The 22,518-nt window shown below is 39.2% G+C and overlaps 2 protein-coding genes across 4 annotated transcripts in view; both read right to left on the reverse strand.

Moving 5' to 3' along the window:
- The window catches only part of LOC139767424 (uncharacterized), a 119,820-nt gene extending 110,859 nt beyond the window's left edge, over positions 1-8,961 (reverse strand). Inside the window, exons 1-2 of the mRNA XM_071696797.1 lie at positions 8,809-8,961; positions 5,722-6,027 (exon numbers count right to left, since the gene is read on the reverse strand). The gene's annotated coding sequence lies outside the window, so the exon portion shown is untranslated. The remainder of the gene's footprint in view (positions 1-5,721; positions 6,028-8,808) is intronic.
- A 3,313-nt stretch (positions 8,962-12,274) lies between these two features.
- Nup154 (nuclear pore complex protein Nup154) overlaps positions 12,275-22,518 on the reverse strand; it is a 37,222-nt gene continuing 26,978 nt past the window's right edge. For all 3 annotated transcript variants that reach the window (XM_071696794.1, XM_071696793.1, XM_071696795.1), the window contains 9 exons: positions 22,025-22,221; positions 20,623-20,779; positions 17,826-18,064; positions 17,141-17,285; positions 16,676-16,849; positions 16,015-16,153; positions 14,757-14,877; positions 13,867-13,989; positions 12,275-13,526 (listed from right to left, as the gene is read on the reverse strand). In XM_071696794.1, the coding sequence (XP_071552895.1) occupies positions 13,391-13,526; positions 13,867-13,989; positions 14,757-14,877; positions 16,015-16,153; positions 16,676-16,849; positions 17,141-17,285; positions 17,826-18,064; positions 20,623-20,779; positions 22,025-22,221 (1,431 nt within the window). In that variant the 3' untranslated portion in view covers positions 12,275-13,390. The remainder of the gene's footprint in view (positions 13,527-13,866; positions 13,990-14,756; positions 14,878-16,014; positions 16,154-16,675; positions 16,850-17,140; positions 17,286-17,825; positions 18,065-20,622; positions 20,780-22,024; positions 22,222-22,518) is intronic.

A 22,518-nucleotide genomic window follows, 5' to 3' on the forward strand; every position in this document is an offset into this window, starting at 1 on the left:
AGCTCTTCCGTCAGCAGTGTGACGTCACAGTATAAACAAATGGCATTGCATTATGGGAGGCTGAGCCCTTCCGTCAGCAGCGTGACGTCACAGTATAAACAAATGGCATTGCATTATGGGAGGCTGAGCTCTTCCGTCAGCAGTGTGACGTCACAGTATAAACAAATGGCATTGCATTATGGGAGGCTGAGCCCTTCCGTCAGCAGTGTGACGTCACAGTATAAACAAATGGCATTGCATTATGGGAGGCTGAGCTCTTCCGTCAGCAGTGTGACGTCACAGTATAAACAAATGGCATTGCATTATGGGAGGCCGAGCCCTTCCGTCAGCAGTGTGACGTCACAGTATAAACACATGGCATTGCATTATGGGAGGCTGAGCTCTTCCGTCAGCAGTGTGACGTCACAGTATAAACAAATGGCATTGCATTATGGGAGGCTGAGCCCTTCCGTCAGCAGCGTGACGTCACAGTATAAACAAATGGCATTGCATTATGGGAGGCTGAGCCTTCCGTCAGCAGTGTGACGTCACAGTATAAACAAATGGCATTGCATTATGGGAGGCTGAGCCCTTCCGTCAGCAGCGTGACGTCACAGTATAAACAAATGGCATTGCATAATGGGAGGCTGAGCCCTTCCGTCAGCAGTGTGACGTCACAGTATAAACAAATGGCATTGCATTATGGGAGGCTGAGCCCTTCCGTCAGCAGTGTGACGTCACAGTATAAACAAATGGCATTGCATTATGGGAGGCTAAGCCCTTCCGTCAGCAGTGTGACGTCACAGTATAAACAAATGGCACTGCATTATGGGAGGCTGAGCCCTTCCGTCAGCAGTGTGACGTCACAGTATAAACAAATGGCATTGCATTATGGGAGGCTGAGCCCTTCCGTCAGCAGTGACGTCACAGTATAAACACATGGCATTGCATTATGGGAGGCTGAGCCCTTCCGTCAGCAGTGTGACGTCACAGTATAAACAAATGGCATTGCATTATGGGAGGCTGAGCCCTTCCGTCAGCAGTGTGACGTCACAGTATAAACAAATGGCATTGCATTATGGGAGGCTGAGCCCTTCCGTCAGCAGTGTGACGTCACAGTATAAACACATGGCATTGCATTATGGGAGGCTGAGCCCTTCCGTCAGCAGTGTGACGTCACAGTATAAACAAATGGCATTGCATTATGGGAGGCTGAGCCCTTCCGTCAGCAGTGTGACGTCACAATATAAACACATGGCATTGCATTATGGGAGGCTGAGCCCCCGCCCATCATCACTTGCCAATTTTTTACCAACTAGGCCATTATTTTTCCCTAAAGTTTCCCGGATACACATCCTGGTTTCCTCATTCTTTCTAATTCAATTATCTTAAATTCGTTCTACACTACATCGTGAACTGGGGCGCAGGACGCAAAAAGAAAAAAAAAATTATATATATATATATATATATATATATATATATATATATATATTCTTTCATACTATTCGCCATTTCCCGCATTAGCGAGGTAGCGTTGAGAACAGAGGACTGGGCCCTTGAGGGAATATCCTCACCTGGGCCCCTTCTCTGTTCCCTCTTTTGGAAAAAAAAAAAAAAAAAAAAGTGAGAGGGGAGGATTTCCAGCCCCCCGCTCCCTCCCCTTTTAGTCGCCTTCTACGACACGCAGGGAATACGTGGGAAGTATTCTTTCTCCCCTATCCCCAGGGATAATATATATATATATATATATATATATATATATATATATATATATATATATTCATTTAGTTATCTATTTTGCTTTGTCGGTCTCCCGCGATTGCGAGGTAGCGCAAGGAATATATATATATATATATATATATATATATATATATATATATATATATATATATATATATATATATACAGGTGTGTGTGTATATATATGTGTACATTGAGATGTATGGGTATGTATATTTGCGTGTGGACGTGTATGTATATACATGTGTATGTGGGTGGGTTGGGCCATTCTTTCGTCTGTTTCCTTGCGCTACCTCGCAAACGCGGGAGACAGCGACAAAGCAAAATAAATAAATAATATATATATATATATATATATATATATATATATATATATATATATATATATATATACAATATATATATTGTGAAATCCTGCCAAAGGCCATCCTTCTAAATTACCACTGATAATCTAATCACACTTAAATGCAATTCTTGGAGACCAGCGATCATTATTTAATGGAATTTCAAGACACGGGATTACATTACTTACGTTAACACAATGGTGCGTGGTACGATGTCTCTATTGTGAGCAACACTGGCGTGTGTGTGTGTATGTATATGTGTGTGTATGTATGTGTGTGTGTGTGTGTGTATGTATGTATGTATGTATGTATGTATGTATGTATGTATGTATGTATGTATGTATGTGTGTGTGTGTGTGTGTATGTATGTATGTATGTATGTATGTATGTATGTATGTATGTATGTATGTGTGTGTGTGTGTGTGTGTGTGTGTGTGTGTGTGTGTGTGTGTGTATGTGTGTGTGTGTGTGTGTGTGTGCCCAAGGCTAGTGCGTGACAAATGGGCCGCCATGTTTAAAACCCATGATTGGCTGTGATTGGCCGTAGTGAGAATGTATCATCACCACGCAACCCTCCTCCCCCAACACCACACCCCCACACAAACCCCCACACAAACCCCACAGTTAAATGACTGGTTGAAAGCACCCGGCGCAATGTGTCTCTCTCTCTCTCTCCCGTACACATACACACACACACACAGCCATGTTTTGATCTTTTTGTGTTTGCTGCTGTATTGGCCAGCGATTTTAAACCAAAATTCAACGTGCATTACAAGATTTTTACGACAAGACTCTTACACTGGTGTTAGCCACGTCTCAATCTTGTAATATATATATATATATATATATATATATATATATATATATATATATATATATATATATATATACTCACCTTTCCACATCCAGGCCCCTACAGAACTTTCCATGGTTTACCCCAGACGCTTCACATGCCCTGGTTCAATCCATGGACAGCACGTCGACCCCGGTATACCACATCGTTCCAATTCACTCTATCCCATGCCCGCCTCTCACCTTCCTGTATGCTCAGGCCCCGATCGCTCACAATCTTTTTCACTCCATCCTTCCGCCTCCAATTTGGTCTCCCACCTCTCGTTCCCTCCACCTCCTGACACATATATCCTCTTGGTCAATCTTTCCTCACTCATTCTCTCCATGTGCCCAAACCATTTAAAACACCCTCTTCTGCTCTCTCAACCACGCTCTTTTTATTTCCACACATCTCTCTTACCCTTACGTTACTTACTCGATCAAACCACCTCACACCACACATTGTCCTCAAACATCTCATTTCCAGCACATCCACCCTTCAGCGCACGACCCTATCCATAGCCCACGCCTCGCAACCATACAACATTGTTGGAACCACTATTCCTTCAAACGTACCCATTTCTGATCCTCCCAGATAACGTTTTTTTCCACACATTCTTCAGCGCTCCCAGAACCTTCTTCCTTCGTCTAGTCTGAGACATACTGATACATTCAGCAGTCTGACAATATAACAACCGAGTATGTAAATTACGTCCTATAAGCTTTTTGCTTATTCCTTCACTTGCATCCGCCGAACTCCACCACCCAAATTCTTGCACCGACCCCACACCCCTCTCTTAACAGTGGACACTCCTCACAACTCCTCCAACGCCTCCCAAATTCTTCCACGCCCCAGAACCAGTTCCCCGCGCACCTGCCTGCTTCCCATCAAGCCAACACGCCAGCCTCCACATGGCTCATTGTGCCTGGCTTGCTTGCCTGCACGGTACACAACTCGCTTTCTCAGGAAAATGACGCGTTACTTCAACAACAAACAAACAAAAAAATTGAATAGTTCATTCCATCCACTAGAAATATTCTGCCCTTAACCATGCCTTCATAATCAACTTTCACGAAGATAGTTTCAAGATTAATATTTACGTAAAAAAAAATTAAATTATCACATATATACACAGACAATTTCAAGATTAATATTTACGTAAAAAAAAATGAAATTATCACATATATACACAGACAATTTCAAGATTAATATTTACGTAAAAAAAAATGAAATTATCACATATATACACAGACAATTTCAAGATTAATATTTACGTAAAAAAAATGAAATTATCACATATATACACAGACAATTTCAAGATTAATATTTACGTAAAAAAAATTAAATTATCACATATATACACAGAATTTCAAGATTAATATTTACGTAAAAAAAATGAAATTATCACATATATACACAGACAATTTCAAGATTAATATTTACGTAAAAAAAAATTAAATAATCATATATACACAACAAAATGTCGAGGTACGAAGGCTTATAAATGAATATATGTCACGTGACCAATGGCAAGTAATGTAATATAACGAATGAAACAATTACTGGCCAATTTAATTCCTTTATCATAAGGAGTTATAGGGCCTTGTACAGTTAGCAACAGGTTGCCTTAACCACTTCAGATTAACGAAGTGAACTTCAAGTCTACCTCTCAGCCGGTTTGTGTTTCCGAATACCACGCAAAAGGTCCCGAGTTCGAATCCTGCCTGATGAAGGGCATTATGTAATACATGTGTGTGCGCGTCTGTGTGTGTGTGTGTGTGTGTGTGTATGTCTCTGTGTATGTATGTGTGTGTGTGTGTCTCTGTGTATGTATGTGTGTGTGTGTGTGTGTGTGTGTGTGTGTGTGTGTGTGTGTGTATGCGTGTGTGTGTGTGTGTGTGTGTGTGTGTGTGTGTGTGTGTATGCGTGTGTATGCGTGCGTGCGTGTGTGTGTGTGTATGTGTGTGTGTGTGTGTGTGTGTGTGTGTGTATGTGTGTGTGTGTGTATGTGTGTGTGTGTGTGTATGTGTGTGTGTGTGTGTATGTGTGTGTGTGTGTGTGTGTGTATGTGTGTGTGTGTGTATGTGTGTGTGTGTGTGTATGTGTGTGTGTGTGTGTATGTGTGTGTGTGTGTGTGTGTGTATGTGTGTGTGTGTGTGTCTGTGAATGTGTTCGGGTGTGTGTGTGTGTGAATGTGTTCGGGTGTGTGTGTGTGTGTGTAAGACTTAGAATAATATAGATATAACACCTATTATCACCCTTTACAAGACTCAAGAACAAGAATTTAATTTACGAAATATATATATACCTTTCTCTTCACGACTTTCGAAGTCAAAAATTCTACGAAATAAAATCTCAAATAAAATGACATTTTCCATACGAATTTTCAAACTGGGAAGTAGTTTGTAAGAGAATAAATTACTGAAGAAGTCATTTTCTTATATATAACAAATCATATTAATTACATACATTAATTATAATATATAAATCTGAAAAAAAAATAATAAATTTACAGTAATTAATAAATTTACACATGTGACATCCCCCCAGACATGTTGAAACCGGCCAATCTGTAAAAATCCCAAAAACACAAAAAAATACATAAATTAGAGATTTATGAAGGAGCTACGGTATATCTACTGAGGGGCGGGTTTACCTGGGTCATGATGGAGGGAGACGACATCCCTGGGAAGGTTGGAGGACTGAAAATAAACCATGAGAAAGGTGACGTCTCTCTGGGTCATGGCGTAATGGCGGCGAGGGAAGGAAGGAAGGAGGGAGGGAGGCAGACATGGCCGGTAATATCTTCGTCTGTAGACCACTTACCTGGTGAGCGGCGACTCAAGACGGGTGGTGGGGGTCGAGGCGACGACCTGGCGTGACCCGGAGCCTGGGCTGACCTCATGGCGGCGGGTGGGGTTGGTTGGCGGGCGGGCGAGGGTCGGACATGGTGAACTCCCCGGCGCCAATGACGTCACTGGGCCTCCTCCGCCTGCCACCTGGCGGCCGACCGGCCAATCACACACCTGCCCAACTTAGATCCTCCTCTTTTTTTTTTTTTTCAAATTTCTGGCTTATTGACGCTCTAAATTATCCTTTTCTTCCTTTCTTGACAGATTATTAATAATTTTCCTTCGTTTAGGAAGCATCAATTGACCCGCGAATCCCCCAAAAGAAAGATATCTTTCAAAATAATTACCAATGTAAAAGTGGCAGTACAATAAACAATTTCAAAAAACGCCATCAAAGACCTAATATCTGAGTATATATATATATATATATATATATATATATATATATATATATATATATATATATATATAAAAGAGCTTAGCAATATTTTTAAAAGTACATCATTATAAACTTTTTGATTTACCTCGAAGTTTTCGCCCATATATCCCCGTTGTTGGAACTTTCCAGAACATTACTTTTACCAATATTACAAAATTCTAAGTATCTCCAACAGTTATATCACCATAAACAATTCGTTTACTCAAATATAACAATTTAAGCTCAATTTTCACCCAATTTTGGTTTCTTTCTTACGTTATGTCTAATGTTAAATAAAATTGCCCATTTCTATTCGTTCGAGTTCATTCAGTCTTCAGATTTGGTGAAACTATGGAAACTGTAATTGTAGAACGAACTCAAAATGCGTTGTATGGCCTCGTATACTGTATACGGAAGGTTTTTATGCAATTTCTAGAACATTTCGTAATTACAGTTTCGTGTAATGAATTCTACTTTCGTTATCAGAGTCTCACACAACGAATTCGGACGCGGTGTTATGGTTCGAGAAGCGGTAGCCGCCATTTCCATAACAAAACTTCTAATTCTATATCCTACATGACTCCATTACATTAATTTATCTTGTAAAAACTCCTTTGAGCGAGAAAAACTGACCCATTTCCATACCCATTTTACCTGCCCTTTCTTTAAACCCCTTCACTACAACACGCCCCCCTAACTATAACTTAAACCCCTTCCACTACCACAACTTAAACCCCTTCCACTAACACACCTTATTCTTCCACTACCATAACTTACCCTTACACTACCACAACTTACCCTTCCACTACCACAACTTACCCTTCCACTACCACAATTTACCCTTTCACTACCACAACTTACCCTTCCACTACCACACCTTACCCTTCCACTACCACAACTTACCCTTCCACTACCACAACTTACCCTTCCACTACCACACCTTATTCTTCCACTACCATAACTTACCCTTACACTACCACAACTTACCCTTCCACTACCACAACTTACCCTTCCACTACCACAATTTACCCTTTCACTACCACAACTTACCCTTCCACTACCACAACTTACCCTTCCACTACCACAACTTACCCTTCCACTACCACAACTTACCCTTCCACTACCACAACTTAAACCTCTTCCACTACCACAACCTACCCTTCCACTACCACAACTCACCCTCCCACTACCACAACTTACCTTTCCACTACCACAACTTACCCTTCCACTACCACAACTCACCCTTCCACTTCCACAACTTACCCTTCCACTACCATAACTTACCCTTCCACTACCACAACTTAACCTTCCACTACCACAACTTAAACCCCTGCCACTACAACTTACCCTTCCACTACCACAACTTAAACCCCTCCCACTACCACAACTTACCCTTCCACAACCACAACTTAAACCCCATCCACTGCCACAACTCACCCTTCCACTACCACAACTTAAACCCCATCCACTGCCACAACTCACCCTTCCACTACCACAACTTACCCTTCCACAACCACGCCTTACCCTTCCACTACCACAACTTAAACCCCTTCCACTACCACAACTTACCCTTCCACTACCACAACTTACCTTTCCACTCCCACAACTTACCCTTCCACTACCACAACTTACCCTTCCACAACCACACCTTACCCCCCCATCCACTACCACAACTTACCCTTCCACAACCACACCTTACCCCCCATCCACTACCACAACTTACCCTTCCACAACCACACCTTACCCCCATCCACTATCACAACTTACCCTCCCTCTACCACTACGATATTCCCTTTCACAACTGACACCAAAAAAGTTGGCCCTAAACCACCCTTACCACTCAATATTGAACGTAATTATCAACTTGACCATACATACATTTTCTAGTCCATTAAAGAAAACGAGAAAATGTAAACAAAATCCCAGACGATATCTGATTATGTAAAATAATAGATTTATTCGATTAAGTTTGGAACACAATCACGAAAAAATGAAAGTCGATCATAAAAATAAATTTATAAAAGACTTTGAAAAGATGTAAATACGATTCTGAAAGCGTAAATGAACTTTGAAACTGAAAGAGAAATTATCAACCCAAAAACGATAATAGTGTCGTATTTTAGGGTCGACTAAACTATGGCGAATTAATTTATCCCAAGGAGTTTATATATATCAAAAGTGTTGTTTACTGGCTTATAATAACCCTGGGGTTGTGATACAATTCCAGTGGGGCAGGGATTATACAATATGCTTTGCCAAATTATGGCGCCATAATTACATTTCGTGGTATATTATTATCATAAATTTGTGGCTGAAGTAAGACAATATGTTTCACATATGTAGGTTAATGTGTGACGTAAGACACTAAATCAACTACGTATTGTAGGATCATTATATATATGTTCCTGGTAGACAAAATTACATTACGATTATATTACTCCTAACCCGTGGATTACATTAGCAATTTCTTTTTTTTTAACAACCGGTCAAAGTGGTGGTTGTTAGAAAAGAGAACTTTTCGTTGACATAAACAACTCATCTTCCACTGAACTAGGGAGAAATGGCCACCAAAACCAAAAAATAAAATAAAAGAAAAAAAACCTATAATTTCCAGCCATGTTTCTTATCCACTTGCCTAATTACCATTTGCAGTTCCACTCCCAAACGATTACAGGTGGAGTAGTGTATTCTCCACGAGTTATCCACACTGGAAAAATCCTTCACACACTCTCTGTCCCCTACATCAGTTATGAGGGCAATGGCGACACATGTGGTATAGAGAGAGAGACAGACAGACAGACCGTGGCACAGTACAGCTCAAACTGACCATCACACACACACAATCACCTCACCTCACCTTCCATCATTCACAATCGCTCGAATTTTAACCCTAAAATTAATCCTATACCTAACCTACGACTCACAACTCAAGGTGTTTATTTTTATGATTATATTCCATCATTTACTGGCCGTTTTTTAAATTTTTTTATGGAGGGATTTTAAGAGTTTATGGCGAGAGAAAACGTGATGTGGCGGTACCTGGCCAACGTGTTGCCGGCGTACGATGATTACAGAGTGTCAGACTGACATACAACACTTGTTCGACCATATTTCACACACAGGAGGCCGAGATGAATATATATATGCCTAAAAATCAATCCAAACCTTCAATAATATCAAAAAACACTTTATAATCGCCATAATTACTGGTACATAAGCAATATGATTGCGTGCAAGCGCAATGTTCAAAAAGGGATTTTCCATAAAAGATCAGTCAAAATCGCTTCCTTTCAATGGGGGAAAATATATGGCGTGGAAGGGAATGACGAAGATAGAAAAAAAAGGGAAATACTTAAAGTAGAACATTTCCAGGTAATGGCTGTAATTGCTGTTCAACGTGACCGATGTACGAGAACCTCCTTCCTTTGGGGAAATTATCAACTCAGTAGCTAACACAATTGGAACATGGTCCCGAAAGGTCATAGACTGAAATGAAAGATTGACACATGGGAAGACGCGGAGGATGTATATAGTAAGGGGGACTCAACTATTCTCCTGTGACCTGATGGTCTGGCAACAACATTTGGCCAAGGGTTATGGCTCGCCTTTCAGGGGGGAAAAATTGTGATGCAAGACATAATATGTCAGTAACTTGCCAACCCCACATAGATACATCACTACAGTCCCAACCCAGTGAGACGTCCATGTCTGATCATCTTCCTCTGGATACAATAATGACTTCAACGTTTTGAAATGCTCTTACATGGACCATCCCAATGATTAGCTACACAGGAATTTTCCCCAGGGCAAAAGTAAATGGTGCAACTTCAAATGGCACCAGTATTCCCCGGGCTTTTTAAAATCGGACCTGCACAAAACACCCATCACACTCACCATTTTACTTGGGTATAAATATTTCTCGTTGCATCTATTCAATTCTCTAACTAAGGAGATAAACCAATATCATAGTTTGGGTTCTGGACATGCCCTATCCTATACCTGGGGGCTAGATATGCCTACCCTAGCCTACTTCTGGGTGCTGGACATAGCCTAGGACATGACCTATGTGCAGGTTATAGCCTAGCCCTGTACTATGGACATAGCTTAATTAAGGACCTTAGATATTGGACGTACCCTAATTAGAAGAAAAAAATATATAATTGGTTGCTGGGCATAACCTAGTTTTCCACATGAGATGGTGCTAGGCACTGGCTAGCCCTACAGCTTGGGTGTGGACATAGACAAATTCACCCAATCGAAGAAACTGGATTTAACCCACTTGCCATACGTAAGGAGCAGTGTATGGCTAAAATAACAATAATAATTTCAAATGTATATTCATCAGCATTGCCCTGAACTAACCTCAATAACCAAAGAGTGACGACTGGATGGATCTATCATCATATCCCTGTTAATAGGCTAGGTTCAATTAATATCTATCTATCTTTATCTCTAATGCCCGTTCCCTTTGGAAACTCCCTAAGGGGGTGGCTATGGTAAGAGTTTCCATAATTGTTGAACTCCACTGCCGCTTCTTAGACTTTAGTGCCTCACCCTTAACAGACCACTGGCTGAGGGAAACTCTAGCACAATGATGGCAAAAGTACTTGAGTTAACACAGCTCAATGGAGTGGTCAAAAATACCATTAACATAAAAAAAAATAAATAAAAAAAATGAAATAATAGATAGACATAGAAAAGGAATAGAAAAATCAGTTATATCATAACCATTTTGTAGCCATGGTTCTGTGTTCATTGCGTGTTTGCCTAGACAGGATGTTAATAAATGAATCTGACCGCTTCTAATACGAAAACGAGATGTGGATACATTCTTTCCATCGAGACTGTTTTCTTCTTGCACTTCCTTTATCATTATATAAATCTGTTTCCATCTTTAAACTGAAAACACTTCCCTCATTTCATGCACAATCACACCAATGTTGGTGAATAACATTTAAATATCTAGAACAGCTTATACCTTACTGAATTGAGTATGAGGAGATGGAAAGCACGGCATGCATGGGGAAGATATTAGAGCCCTTTCACTGGAAATATTCTATGTCTTCACCCATCATCTGTACCAATGTCCTCTGTCATTCCAGAACTGCATAAACAAAATTAAGCGCAACTGTTAAAAAAAGCGCATCTTAAAAAATTACTTGCAAAATCATGAGTTCACTGGGGATGCCTTCCATTTCTTCTAGCGTAATGAGCCACAAAAATCACTCAACTCCCATATTACCTCACATTTCCTGTTATCCTTCACTACCCATACCAAATGATAAATACGTGTTCCTTATAACAACTTAGGTTATCCATCAACCTATGTACAGAAATTTCTGTGATATTAAAATGTACATATGACTTCCAAGGGGACAAAAATCCACTTATAATTATGATTGTAGGGTGTACAGAGGCTAGCCTTTTTTCCATACCTTCTTAACAATGGAAGAGACCTCTATAGGGTACTAGTGGTACAAAGATCATCTAAACATATGTGGAAAAGTTCAAACATCAATTTACATCGGCCACATAACAGAATACCCCACTTTATAAATTTCTGAGTAACAATTTCAACGATGAACATTTCTTAAAATTTCATCTTATATATTCAATGGGATCATTAGAAAGATAAGAAACTACTGTTGCTTAACTCCATCATAACATTATCCCTACAGATATGGGAGGAAGATTACTATCTACATACCTCCTGCATGTCGTAAAAGTGAACCAAGGGGTGGGAGGACAGGAAATCCTTTCCTTCTGCATGTAACTTTCCAAAAGCTGCAACAGAAAAAGGAACTAAGAGAGGATTTTTCCTTGAAGGCTATGTTATCTGCTCCTGTTGTTACATTGCTATGCAGACTATGGCAGAAACAGCAAACAAGCATAAAGATAAAAAAATGTACATTAACCTCTTTCTAAATCATTCCTTTTATACATGAATTACTTTGCACCTTTTCAATATCGCTATTTAATGGACCAAAAGCAGCTTTTTTTAAATATGATTTTTGACATTCTAAAATGCTTAATTAGCCCATGCTAATGGAGTAAGCAGGTGTTTGAGGTGATGATCAATTACACTTAAAAAGGTTATAAAAGTTAGGAGGTAAGTTTTCTCTTTATTTACAAATAAAAGAATTAACCCTATGGTAGGTAAAAAAAAAAAAAAGAACATCACAGTCAATAAATCCAGATATACAGGATTCCTTCCTTGTGTACTGCAATGAAGATTATTTTAGTCATTTATAAAACTTTTTTGTAAAAATATTCATTTAAAATGTGATTAAATTTCATTGCAATGTATTAGTAGGCATTTGGCAGTGCTACATAATTGTATCATAATTCATACGAATCAGTACTTTGAAAAGGGAAGCCTCTCTGCAAAGTTCTAATAGGCCATTCAAAAATATTTAAGGAAAACAATAAAAATCATGCATCCTAGACTGGAAATGGCAGTATAGTAATAGGAACGACACAGAAAGTGAGACACTGCCTCGATGGCCAAATTTTTGTTAGGAAGGTGTTGTAAAAGTAGTCTGGTGTTGTAGGTAAACCGTCCAGAACTGAGACACCCATGCATATTCTTTTCTATGTATACATGATAAATATATATATATACGTAAGTGAAAAACTGTGTATACAAACTACTTTATACACACCCTCCTGTAAACAAAACTCATAAATACATCTGATTAACCACACTGAAGACATACATTACTTGATGGAAACAGATCTCAACCATCCCATTAATACACACTATCACAAAATGTAAAGATAGTAAGAGCAAAAACCAATTACACAAGATCGCTTGAGAGTGGACATCCCCCAATGAGGACATTGCTCATTTGTCTCCAATGTTACCTTACAAAAGGCTGGAGATGCAACCGAGGACTGAAAAAATATCATAATGTAGTGTACATCACCATAACTTCATAATCCACAGGTGTTCAGTCCTTGCAAACATTCATACAACTTCCATAGTAGAGGAACAACCAAATTTGTCTCATTTCTTATCTGACAGCGCAAAGTAAGAATATATACAATATCTCATACACAACATTAGCATTAGGACTAATGAAAGTTGGGAAATAAATAGGTACAAAGTATACGGAATCTTAAAACTCAAACACAGTTATGGCGACAGTTCCAGCAAATTTTTTGTATTGTATACACTTCAAAAATAATGGACACAACAACTCGGGTATGCACTTAACAGAGCAAGTTATGTAAAGCGTTCTAATTTGGCCTGACAGGTCTTCAGATGAGCAGATATGACCCCAGATGAAGGATCTGCTGAAGCACTTAAGTCAGTCAGGTATTCAGCTACATAGTCTAGGCACTGTTCACGCAAAGCTCGCCTGTGGAGGAGACAAAATCACACAAACATTCCACAAAGTAATACTAAAAAACAATGCAATGAAAAGTGGTTTATATGAATATGACAATAAGCATATCTTTTCTTTGTCAAAACAGTAATCACAACAAATTAAAGAGATTTAAATTAAAAGAGACAGATCACACTTGTGAGCAAATGAAGCCTTTTCTCTGTCCGTTCCTGGCGCTACCTCACAAACGAGGAAAACAGTGACCAAATATGAAAGAAAAATTATAAATGCAAAAGAAAAGCATAAATGTCTGAAAAACATTACAGGAGAAATAAGAGTGTAGAACATGTAAAGACAAAATAAACAGTCTTACTTTTGCTGAGGCTGTATAGAGGGACTACTATCCATTAACATCGTAATGAGGTGAGCCAAAACATCCAGCAGGTGATGCGGTGAACGTTCCACCTCCCACACACTGTCGCCACTACGATACAGTCTGAAGTGATATAAAACCATTTGAATATAAGCAACGGAAAACGTATCAAACCACAGTCACTCTATATTGCTGTTCTGTGGTACATTCACAATATTTTGAAGCAATTCTATAGTAATAATACAGAAAGTTGTCAATGCATGTCTACACAAAATTAATGCAGGGAAAAATTTTCCAACTTAAAAATTCTAAAAAACTATGACATCAACCTATACAAACTTAATAGAAAAAAAAAGGGGGCAACAGGAAGGAGATGAACTTGGAAAATAAGGGACGCAACCATGCCTTGGGAACAAACACAATCTTACTTGGAAAATTTTTTTCTTATTTTCATACAATCAAACAGGATTTCACTTAGGGCAAAATGAAAATTTTTTTTTCTCGATGAAAGATGAACAAACCACACAGCTCCACCTGAGAAACGTGAGGGTCACTGCCTTACTTACAGAACTAAGGTTGTAGCTTCATTTAACTAACTGAGGCAAAAAGAAACATGGAGAACAAAGGGACACCATCAAATCTTTCATTAAGTCTTAGAAATGACAGAACGACCTTGCATGTGGGGAATAAAGAACATTATCTTATTTAACATACTAATACTTGACATAAGGCAAAGCTAAACTTTACCAAGACGTGAAGCAAATTTATTTGTTCTGCTTCATCCTCAGGTAAGCCTTCATGAGATACTGGAGTGACTGTATGTATGTTTATACATATAGCATCATACAATTTTCGAAAGATATATTTGTACATGATATGCAGAGACTTACTTATGATAAATGTTGATGAGTCTGCTGATAGGAATACCACAACTACGAAGTGCTGCAACAACCCATGATGTGTCTGCTCGAAGCTGAACGGACCGAATTTCACACTCCTTTATTATATGCTCTGTCAGAGTAAATTCATGAAAACAGAAAGTTTAAGGGATATGAATAACAAAATGAACTCTAGTGAAAACTCTTACCTCCTGTTTATATAATCTATACACAGTGCACTGGTAATATCATAAGAAATATAGAATTGCTACCTAAGTATAGTCTAGGTGATAGAATGACTACCTCTCTACAATGCACAGCGGCCAACAGCCTCAGCTACAGCAGATGAAACTAAGCTGACAATAATTTTAATATCAATTTTCCACACTCAAAGTGGGTGACATGTACCCCCAACTAGTTGGTTAGTTTTGTCTTTTCGGGCTTTTGACCTATCAACTACCAGCATCTTTAAGGCTGTCGACACATAACAACAATCATATAATCTTGAAGATCTTCAAGTGTTCACAATAATTCTAAGACCATGTATGTGTTTGGGCAATACTTACAAAGAAGGAGTGCAAATGATTGAGAGATGTATAAGAGAAAGTGGTAGGAGGTCAAGAGGATGAAGCAGGGGTTGGAAAAAGAGGGCAAATGAGAGTTGGGGTGAGATAGTATCATTAAACTACATGGAGAAAAAAAGATGTTTTGGCAAATGGTAAATAATGTGCCAAAGACAAGAGAACAAATGGGAAAATTGGTGAAGGGGCAAAAAGGGAAGTGACAACAGGTAGTGATGGAGTGACGAAAGACGGAATGAGTATCTTGAGAACTGTTAAATATGTTTTGGTCGGGGTGGTATGTGAAGTGAGAGAGTCAAGGAGAGTGGTTTAGTGAAAAGAGAAGAGGTGGTGAAAGCCTTGCAGAAGACGAAATCCGACAAGGCAGAGGAAGTGGATGGTATTGCAGTTGAAAATATCAAAAAACAGGATTACTGTTATTGACTGGTTGGTAAGAATAATCAATGTATGTATGGATCATGGTGAAGTGCCTAAGGATTGGAGAAATGCATGTTGAGAGAGCAAAAGAGGATGTGTTGAAATGGTTTGGACATATGGAGAGAATGAGAAAAGGTCGACATAGAGGATATATGTGTCAGGGGTGGAGGGAACAAGTGGGAGACCAAACTGAAGCTGGAAGGATGGAGTGAGAGAGATTTTGAGCAATCGGGGCCTGAACATGCATGAGGGTGAGAGGCGTGGTGACTGACCTAAGGGAAAGTAACTGGGGTTAGCTGAATAAAGACGAGCCAGAGTCTTGATTTTGCTTGCCAAACTATCCACTCTGGTTTCCACTGGGACCCCTCGTGACCTCTGTAACTCACTGTCAATAAGCTTGGTCCAAATTGACTGAAAAAATATAGAAATTGTGTCATTCCATCAATCTTCAAGCTGAATGCTTTGCATGTTTAGAGCACCCTTTAGAACACAAATTATCCCAAGGTATAATTAAAAGTTCCACCAGTAAGTACAAAACATTTCTGCATATCAAATGTGTACCGTTTCCAAGCTAAAATACTCATGTGTCACCACCTAATTCTTAAAATATACAATGATGACAACAGACAATATATTTGGGATACATTGCAGGAAAGTCTGTCTCACATCTTAAATACAGACAAACTAGGTCTAACTATTTTACAAAACTATTCTTTTCATTTGCTGTTACCTTAGTCCAAGAGATGACATACATTCCTAAGGAACTTGCACAAAAATAAGTATCCTTTCATGAGGAATAAACAATGATAATGAAATACAGTATATGTATATTTTGTTGCAGTAAATTACTAAATCCATTCATCCCCCTTGCTACATTATGAGACGGTAATACTCTATATGGTGCGGACAAATAAACAAATCATTTCCAGTTACCTGAACTAGCTGTGGTTCGGAGTGTCCAGCACAATGGACAATGGCCAGCTTGCACTCCCAGAGTGACCATGGCTCGGCAAATTTTTCATACAGGACAGTTAAGGTTAGGAGGGAAGAGTTCAGCTGGCCAATAACATCAGCACTTCCCCCCTCGGACTGCAAGGCATCCAGCACCTGTGGGTGTATCTTCAAGTTATTAAACAAACAAACAAAAAATCTTTGATCATTTTCTTTACAACAAACTTGCACAATTCAAAGTGACAGTCTTTGGGGCATCAAAAAATAAGAAAATCAGCATATCCACGGAAAACTCTCAAGTCTGATAAATACATAAAATTACTGGCAAAGAAATAAATACAAAAAATACATAAGTATTGAACAGAATTATTTGGTACAATTTATACAAACAAACTTGTACAGTAACTACCCACTGAGAAAGAGAGACAACCAACAGCAGTTGCTTACCATAAGCTGTACTCTAGCCACCTCTTTCTTCTCTTCCAAATGCAACATGAAGTCTGAGTAGTTTGCAGCTGTGTTCATCTCACATGAGCTTAGACACATCAGGGCACGTGATAGGTACTCCACACGAACATTAACCGGGGTATCCCTAATGGAAGATCAGGCCATATCAAATGTTGTGGAAAAAACTAATAAGAATTTTGGGTATTCCAGGTTAAAGTTCAGCTGCCTAGACCAGATAGAACTGCTTCACATATGCCTTTCATGCACCACTGAGTTTTCTAAAACTCAAACTCTGTAATATCTCGCTTTCTGACAGCCTTAAGTGAAATGTAACAAATTTGGTATGGACTGAATGATATAAAATAATACAAGAATATGGGAAATATGAGTTTTTAACCCTCCCATCACTCAAAAGCCTAGCCCCCTGGCCACAATGAACTTCAAACAGCATCTCCTCTGTAATAGAATGATGATTCACAGATCTTGAGATGTATCATGAGACATGTTAAATGTGAAGTCTGAAATTAAGTGTTAGACCACTATTCACTATTGGAAAAAAATATTGCAGCATGAGCATGGTCAAGGAAAATAATGAATTACAGAAGAAAGAGGTCAAGCACATGATTTCCCACTTCAAAGGAAAACAGGGGAATAAAAAAACCATCCATGTAATGCTATATCTTACCCTATTTGTTCAGCTAACAAAAGAAGTGTTTTGGCAGCCTTGAAGTAATCTCTTTTCCTCTCGTGATATCGCCATAACAGGTGGTTGAGTGGTGTCTGGCCATTTGTACGGGTGAGGAAGGTTTCTAGGAAGGATGAGGAAATAGCCAGTAAACGGTCAGTGCGATTTGTATCCACTAACCATTGATACAGAGTTACGTGAGCCAATTCATCATTACTTCCCACAATCTGGGCCATCATCTGAAATTAATTTGATAAATAGTGTAACATACATGACAGCTAGAAATTGGTTTGTGCAACTTGAGGCCACCGTTCATCTCTTGCTAATGCTACCTCACTAACATAAAAGTTACTGCATATAAAAGACTAAAATGTAATACCACCAAAAAGATGGATAGATACATACATGTTATATCTATTACACTTAATCGCTGTCTCCCACATCAGTGAGGTAGCATAAGGAAATAGACAAGGAATGGCCCAACCCATCCACATACACATGTACATACATACCACATACGCATGTATATACATAAATGCTCATACACGCACTTATACATACATATACATTTCAACATATACATACATATACATAAACAGACATATACCTAAGTACAAATGAACATATTAATACTTGCTGCCTCCATCCATTCCTGTCACCACCCCTGCCACACATGAAACAGCATCCCCCCATCCAGCAAGTAGCACCAGAAAAAGAAAAAAAAGGCCACACTCGTTCACACTCAGTCTCTAGCTGTCATGTGTAATGCACCGAAACTACAGCTCCTTTCCACATCGAGGCCCCACAGACCTGGATGTGGAAAGGGATAAATACATATAAGTGCAAATTATGATGGACTGATTAAGGCAGGAAGAGCAGTCAGAGGTGCAATGAGTTAAACCCATCAAATTGAAAATAAGAGGGTAATTGATTACAAAATGAGAGCAGTAACTGAAGAAAAGATGAGTGCAAAATGATGTGAAGATACACAACTAGAGAGAGAGAGAGAAAAAAAAAAAGAAACTAGAATGAGGATACTACAGTGTACTACCTGGCTATCTATCACATTCCCAACTGGAACTCCCTCATGGGGGTGGCCACGGCAATAGTGCTTCCATAACCAGTGAACTCCAGTGCTGCTTCTTAGCCTTTACGCCTTACCCTTAACATTCCTACTGATTTATTATACCTAATATTAGCCCCTGTCTAATGTTCTTTCCAACCACTTCTACCTAATATTACTACCTAATGCTCCAGCCTAAATGTTCCTACCTCTTACTACTGTTTACTGCTCCTGACATTTTGCCAAAAGGCAGAGTGAGCGCACAGCGATCACTGCAGGAAAATATAGTTACAGAAAGAGAGCTGTGTAAGTTTTGTGTCGTCAAGAGTTATGTACGATGAGGAGAGATTGTATCTTTGTGGAGAGAATGTTAGTAGACCACATGTGGATGAAGCAGAGAGACAAGATGGCAACCTGGGTCAGCAGAGGTCAACTTGACAACTACTGAAATGCTGGCTCATTATGCAGCATCATTAACCCTCCCAATACCCAAGTGAGTAGTACTGATAATACACCTCCCTGGTTGTTGGCTGCCTACCTACTACAACCTACAACTATAATGTACTGAGAAAACAAATGGGTGACCTGGAATGGAATCAAGACAATCAGAAATGAAAGATATACACGAGTGTAATGCACAATAAATATTCAATAAAATAGAATAAAGCTTCTCACAATCACAGTGATCACATAACTTCAGATTCTTGGCAACCAAAGAATGTGGAAAGGGAGCTGTAGGTTTCAGTGCATTATACATGACAGCTAGAGACTGAGTGTGAACGAATGTGGCCTTTGTTGTCTTTTCCTAGGGCTATGTCATGAGCATGCGGGGGGAGGGGGTAGTCATTTCATGTGTGGCGGGGTGGTGACGGGAATGAATAAAGGCAGCAAGTATGAAAAGGCAGCAAGTATGAATTATGTACATGAGTATATATGTATGTCTGTGGATGTATATATATATATATATATGTATACGTTGAAATGTATAGGTATGTATATGTGCATGTGTGGACGTGTATGTATACATGTGTATGTGGGTGGGTTGGGCCATTCTTTCGTCTGTTTCCTTGAACTACCTCGCTAACGCAGGAGACAGTGACAAAGTATAATGAAATATATAAAATAAAATATATATATATAAAATATTTTTATTTATTTATTTATTATACTTTGTCACTGTCTCTCGCGTTAGCGAGGGACTAACACCAACTAAAAGACTGAGCAGACAGCTGAGACACTGCCCAGCCACAACATCTCAATCCTTTATCAGGAAAAGTAAGAGTGCCAACTTGTGCAGCACAAAACATCAAATAACAGAAGGATGAGGATAGGCCTCATGAGTGGAAAACTTTCTTTGCACCAGTGACGGGCAAGTACGGGTGGAGGAATACTGGAGGGATAGAAATGGAGGATGAATGCATGGAATGGCGTTTGCAAGGGAATGACAGGGATACATGGAGACTCTTTTGCTGTGGCCACCCCTTCATAGGAGTTCCTGGAAGGAACGGGCATCAGAGATCTTTTTTTTTTTTTCTTTCATACTATTCGCCATTTCCCGCGATAGCGAGGTAGCGTTAAGAACAGAGGACTGAGCCTTTGAGGGAATATCCTCACCTGGCCCCCTTCTCTGTTCCTTCTTTTGGAAGGAACGGGCATCAGAGATATGGATAGATAAACAAATACCTAATTAAAGAGCAAGATAAAAATGAATGTACAGCTGGCAGATCTGCTCACCTGGTTGGCATACTGAGTGGCATCTGTGGAGGGAAGCGTAGATGGCGGAGGTGTAGGTGGTCCAGGGCGTGAAGGCACACTTGGGGATGCTGGCGGAGGAACTCCCGTCCCTACTAACTGGTTGAGTTGGTCTATTATCACTCTGTAGCATTCCATCCTGTAAAAAACAAAAAAAAAATAATTTCTGGCCAGAAAACTTACCTATGATCTTTGTATGAACCACTCAATAAATGAATTTAAGAAGAGTGGGCCATGCAGATTCTGCCACATCACAGTCATCCACCGTGACTGCACACTTAGCCACGTAAACAATGATGGCCTTATGGGTGCAGGTAAACAAGGCTGTCAGAAGAAAAGAAACTTTCAATGCAGAGCCTGTAGTGATGTTATATATAAACACAGAGGGACTGTAAGCATCTGACAGTCCCTGGTGAGTATCAAAAGCCAGTGCTAAATGGTCAAAAGTAATCATGAACCCATCCTCTGAAAAGCTCCAGCCAGTCAAAGGCTAGCTAGATAAATGCAGTTTTTGTAATTCAGCCTAATCTTGAAACATGCAAAATATCAAAGAAATTTGTGATGCCATCAAAACCTATCTAATATCTTACATAATTCAGTAAGACCTACGATCAATAGTCTGGGCAGTTGTATAAATGTGCAATTCAGCTCCTTTAGCATCTAAGTCAGCAGAGGAAGCAAGGTTCATTCGTATGACAGAAATACAGTATGATTTACCATAACTAACTTGTCATTTATAAACTAAGTCTGGGAAACATGTAAGAGCTGGCACACAAAAGCACATCCTGCTTCATCTTCAAACTCAAGCTTAAGAATGATAAAAGAAGTGATTTCACAAAGTTGTATTAATATTCTGCATGATCCAACATGGATAATAATTGAAAACCTGAGTATTCTGGAGTATCATTTGGATTTGTGTGCTGATGGATTTCCATCACAAAACAAGCTTCAAACGTATTTCAACAATCCAAAGAGTGTTTGTGTACAGTAATATACAAATATGCAACCCTTCCATATCATTTTTTCTCACACTCTATTTCATCTCTCATTTAAGATGGCCATGATCAGGACATATCTTTTACCTGTGCCATGTCGGCTATTTAAAAAGTATCTAATGGTACACGATACAAAAATATAGGTACACAAAGAGCAAATAGAATATACACTGTATTGCAGAACCTAAGATCACACAAATCACCAAAGTCTCAGAGTGGATTCTTTGAACTGACATGTTTAAAATGAAAAAAAAAAATCTAAGTAAATGTTTTAATAAACACAGAGGCCTGCAAATGCAATGCATTTCTACCTCAAATTTCTACAAAGTGTAGAAAAAATAAAATGTAGCCAATAATTGAAGTATAAATCTAAAATGAACAACACAAACCTAGACGTGAAGGCCATGTAGCCTTGATGGTCATCAGCTGGCTCATTGTTCTTATAATAGTTCAAGGCTAAGCCAGCTGGGTCCCGCTGAGATGCCACACTCAGGCACAAGTCAACCACACATTCGTAAGCACCTCCACTGGCCAGCTGACTACTGATGCCATTCACATTCACATGATGACCAATTTGCTTACACAGCTGAGGAAGACAAAAAGAGCTTCAAATCATAGAGGGTTGATGCATATCATTCAAAAAATTTATGATTTACATGTTTATTTATGATAAACCCTGGATCAATTTCAATGGAGAAGTTCTGGTGTTACACAGGACCCTTTATAAAGGCTGTGCTAACAAGCCTTTTCTTTCGGTTACATCAAATAGCACCTGACATGTCTCTAAATTCCACACTCAGATTGAGAGAGCAGTAGCAATGAAAGGAGTGGCAAATTCACTGTCTGCTTAATAGACCATGAATCTAAAACGTCTACTGTTATT

This window comes from Panulirus ornatus, chromosome 61, assembly GCF_036320965.1.
Source record: "Panulirus ornatus isolate Po-2019 chromosome 61, ASM3632096v1, whole genome shotgun sequence".
Classification (NCBI taxonomy): Eukaryota; Metazoa; Arthropoda; class Malacostraca; order Decapoda; family Palinuridae; genus Panulirus; species Panulirus ornatus.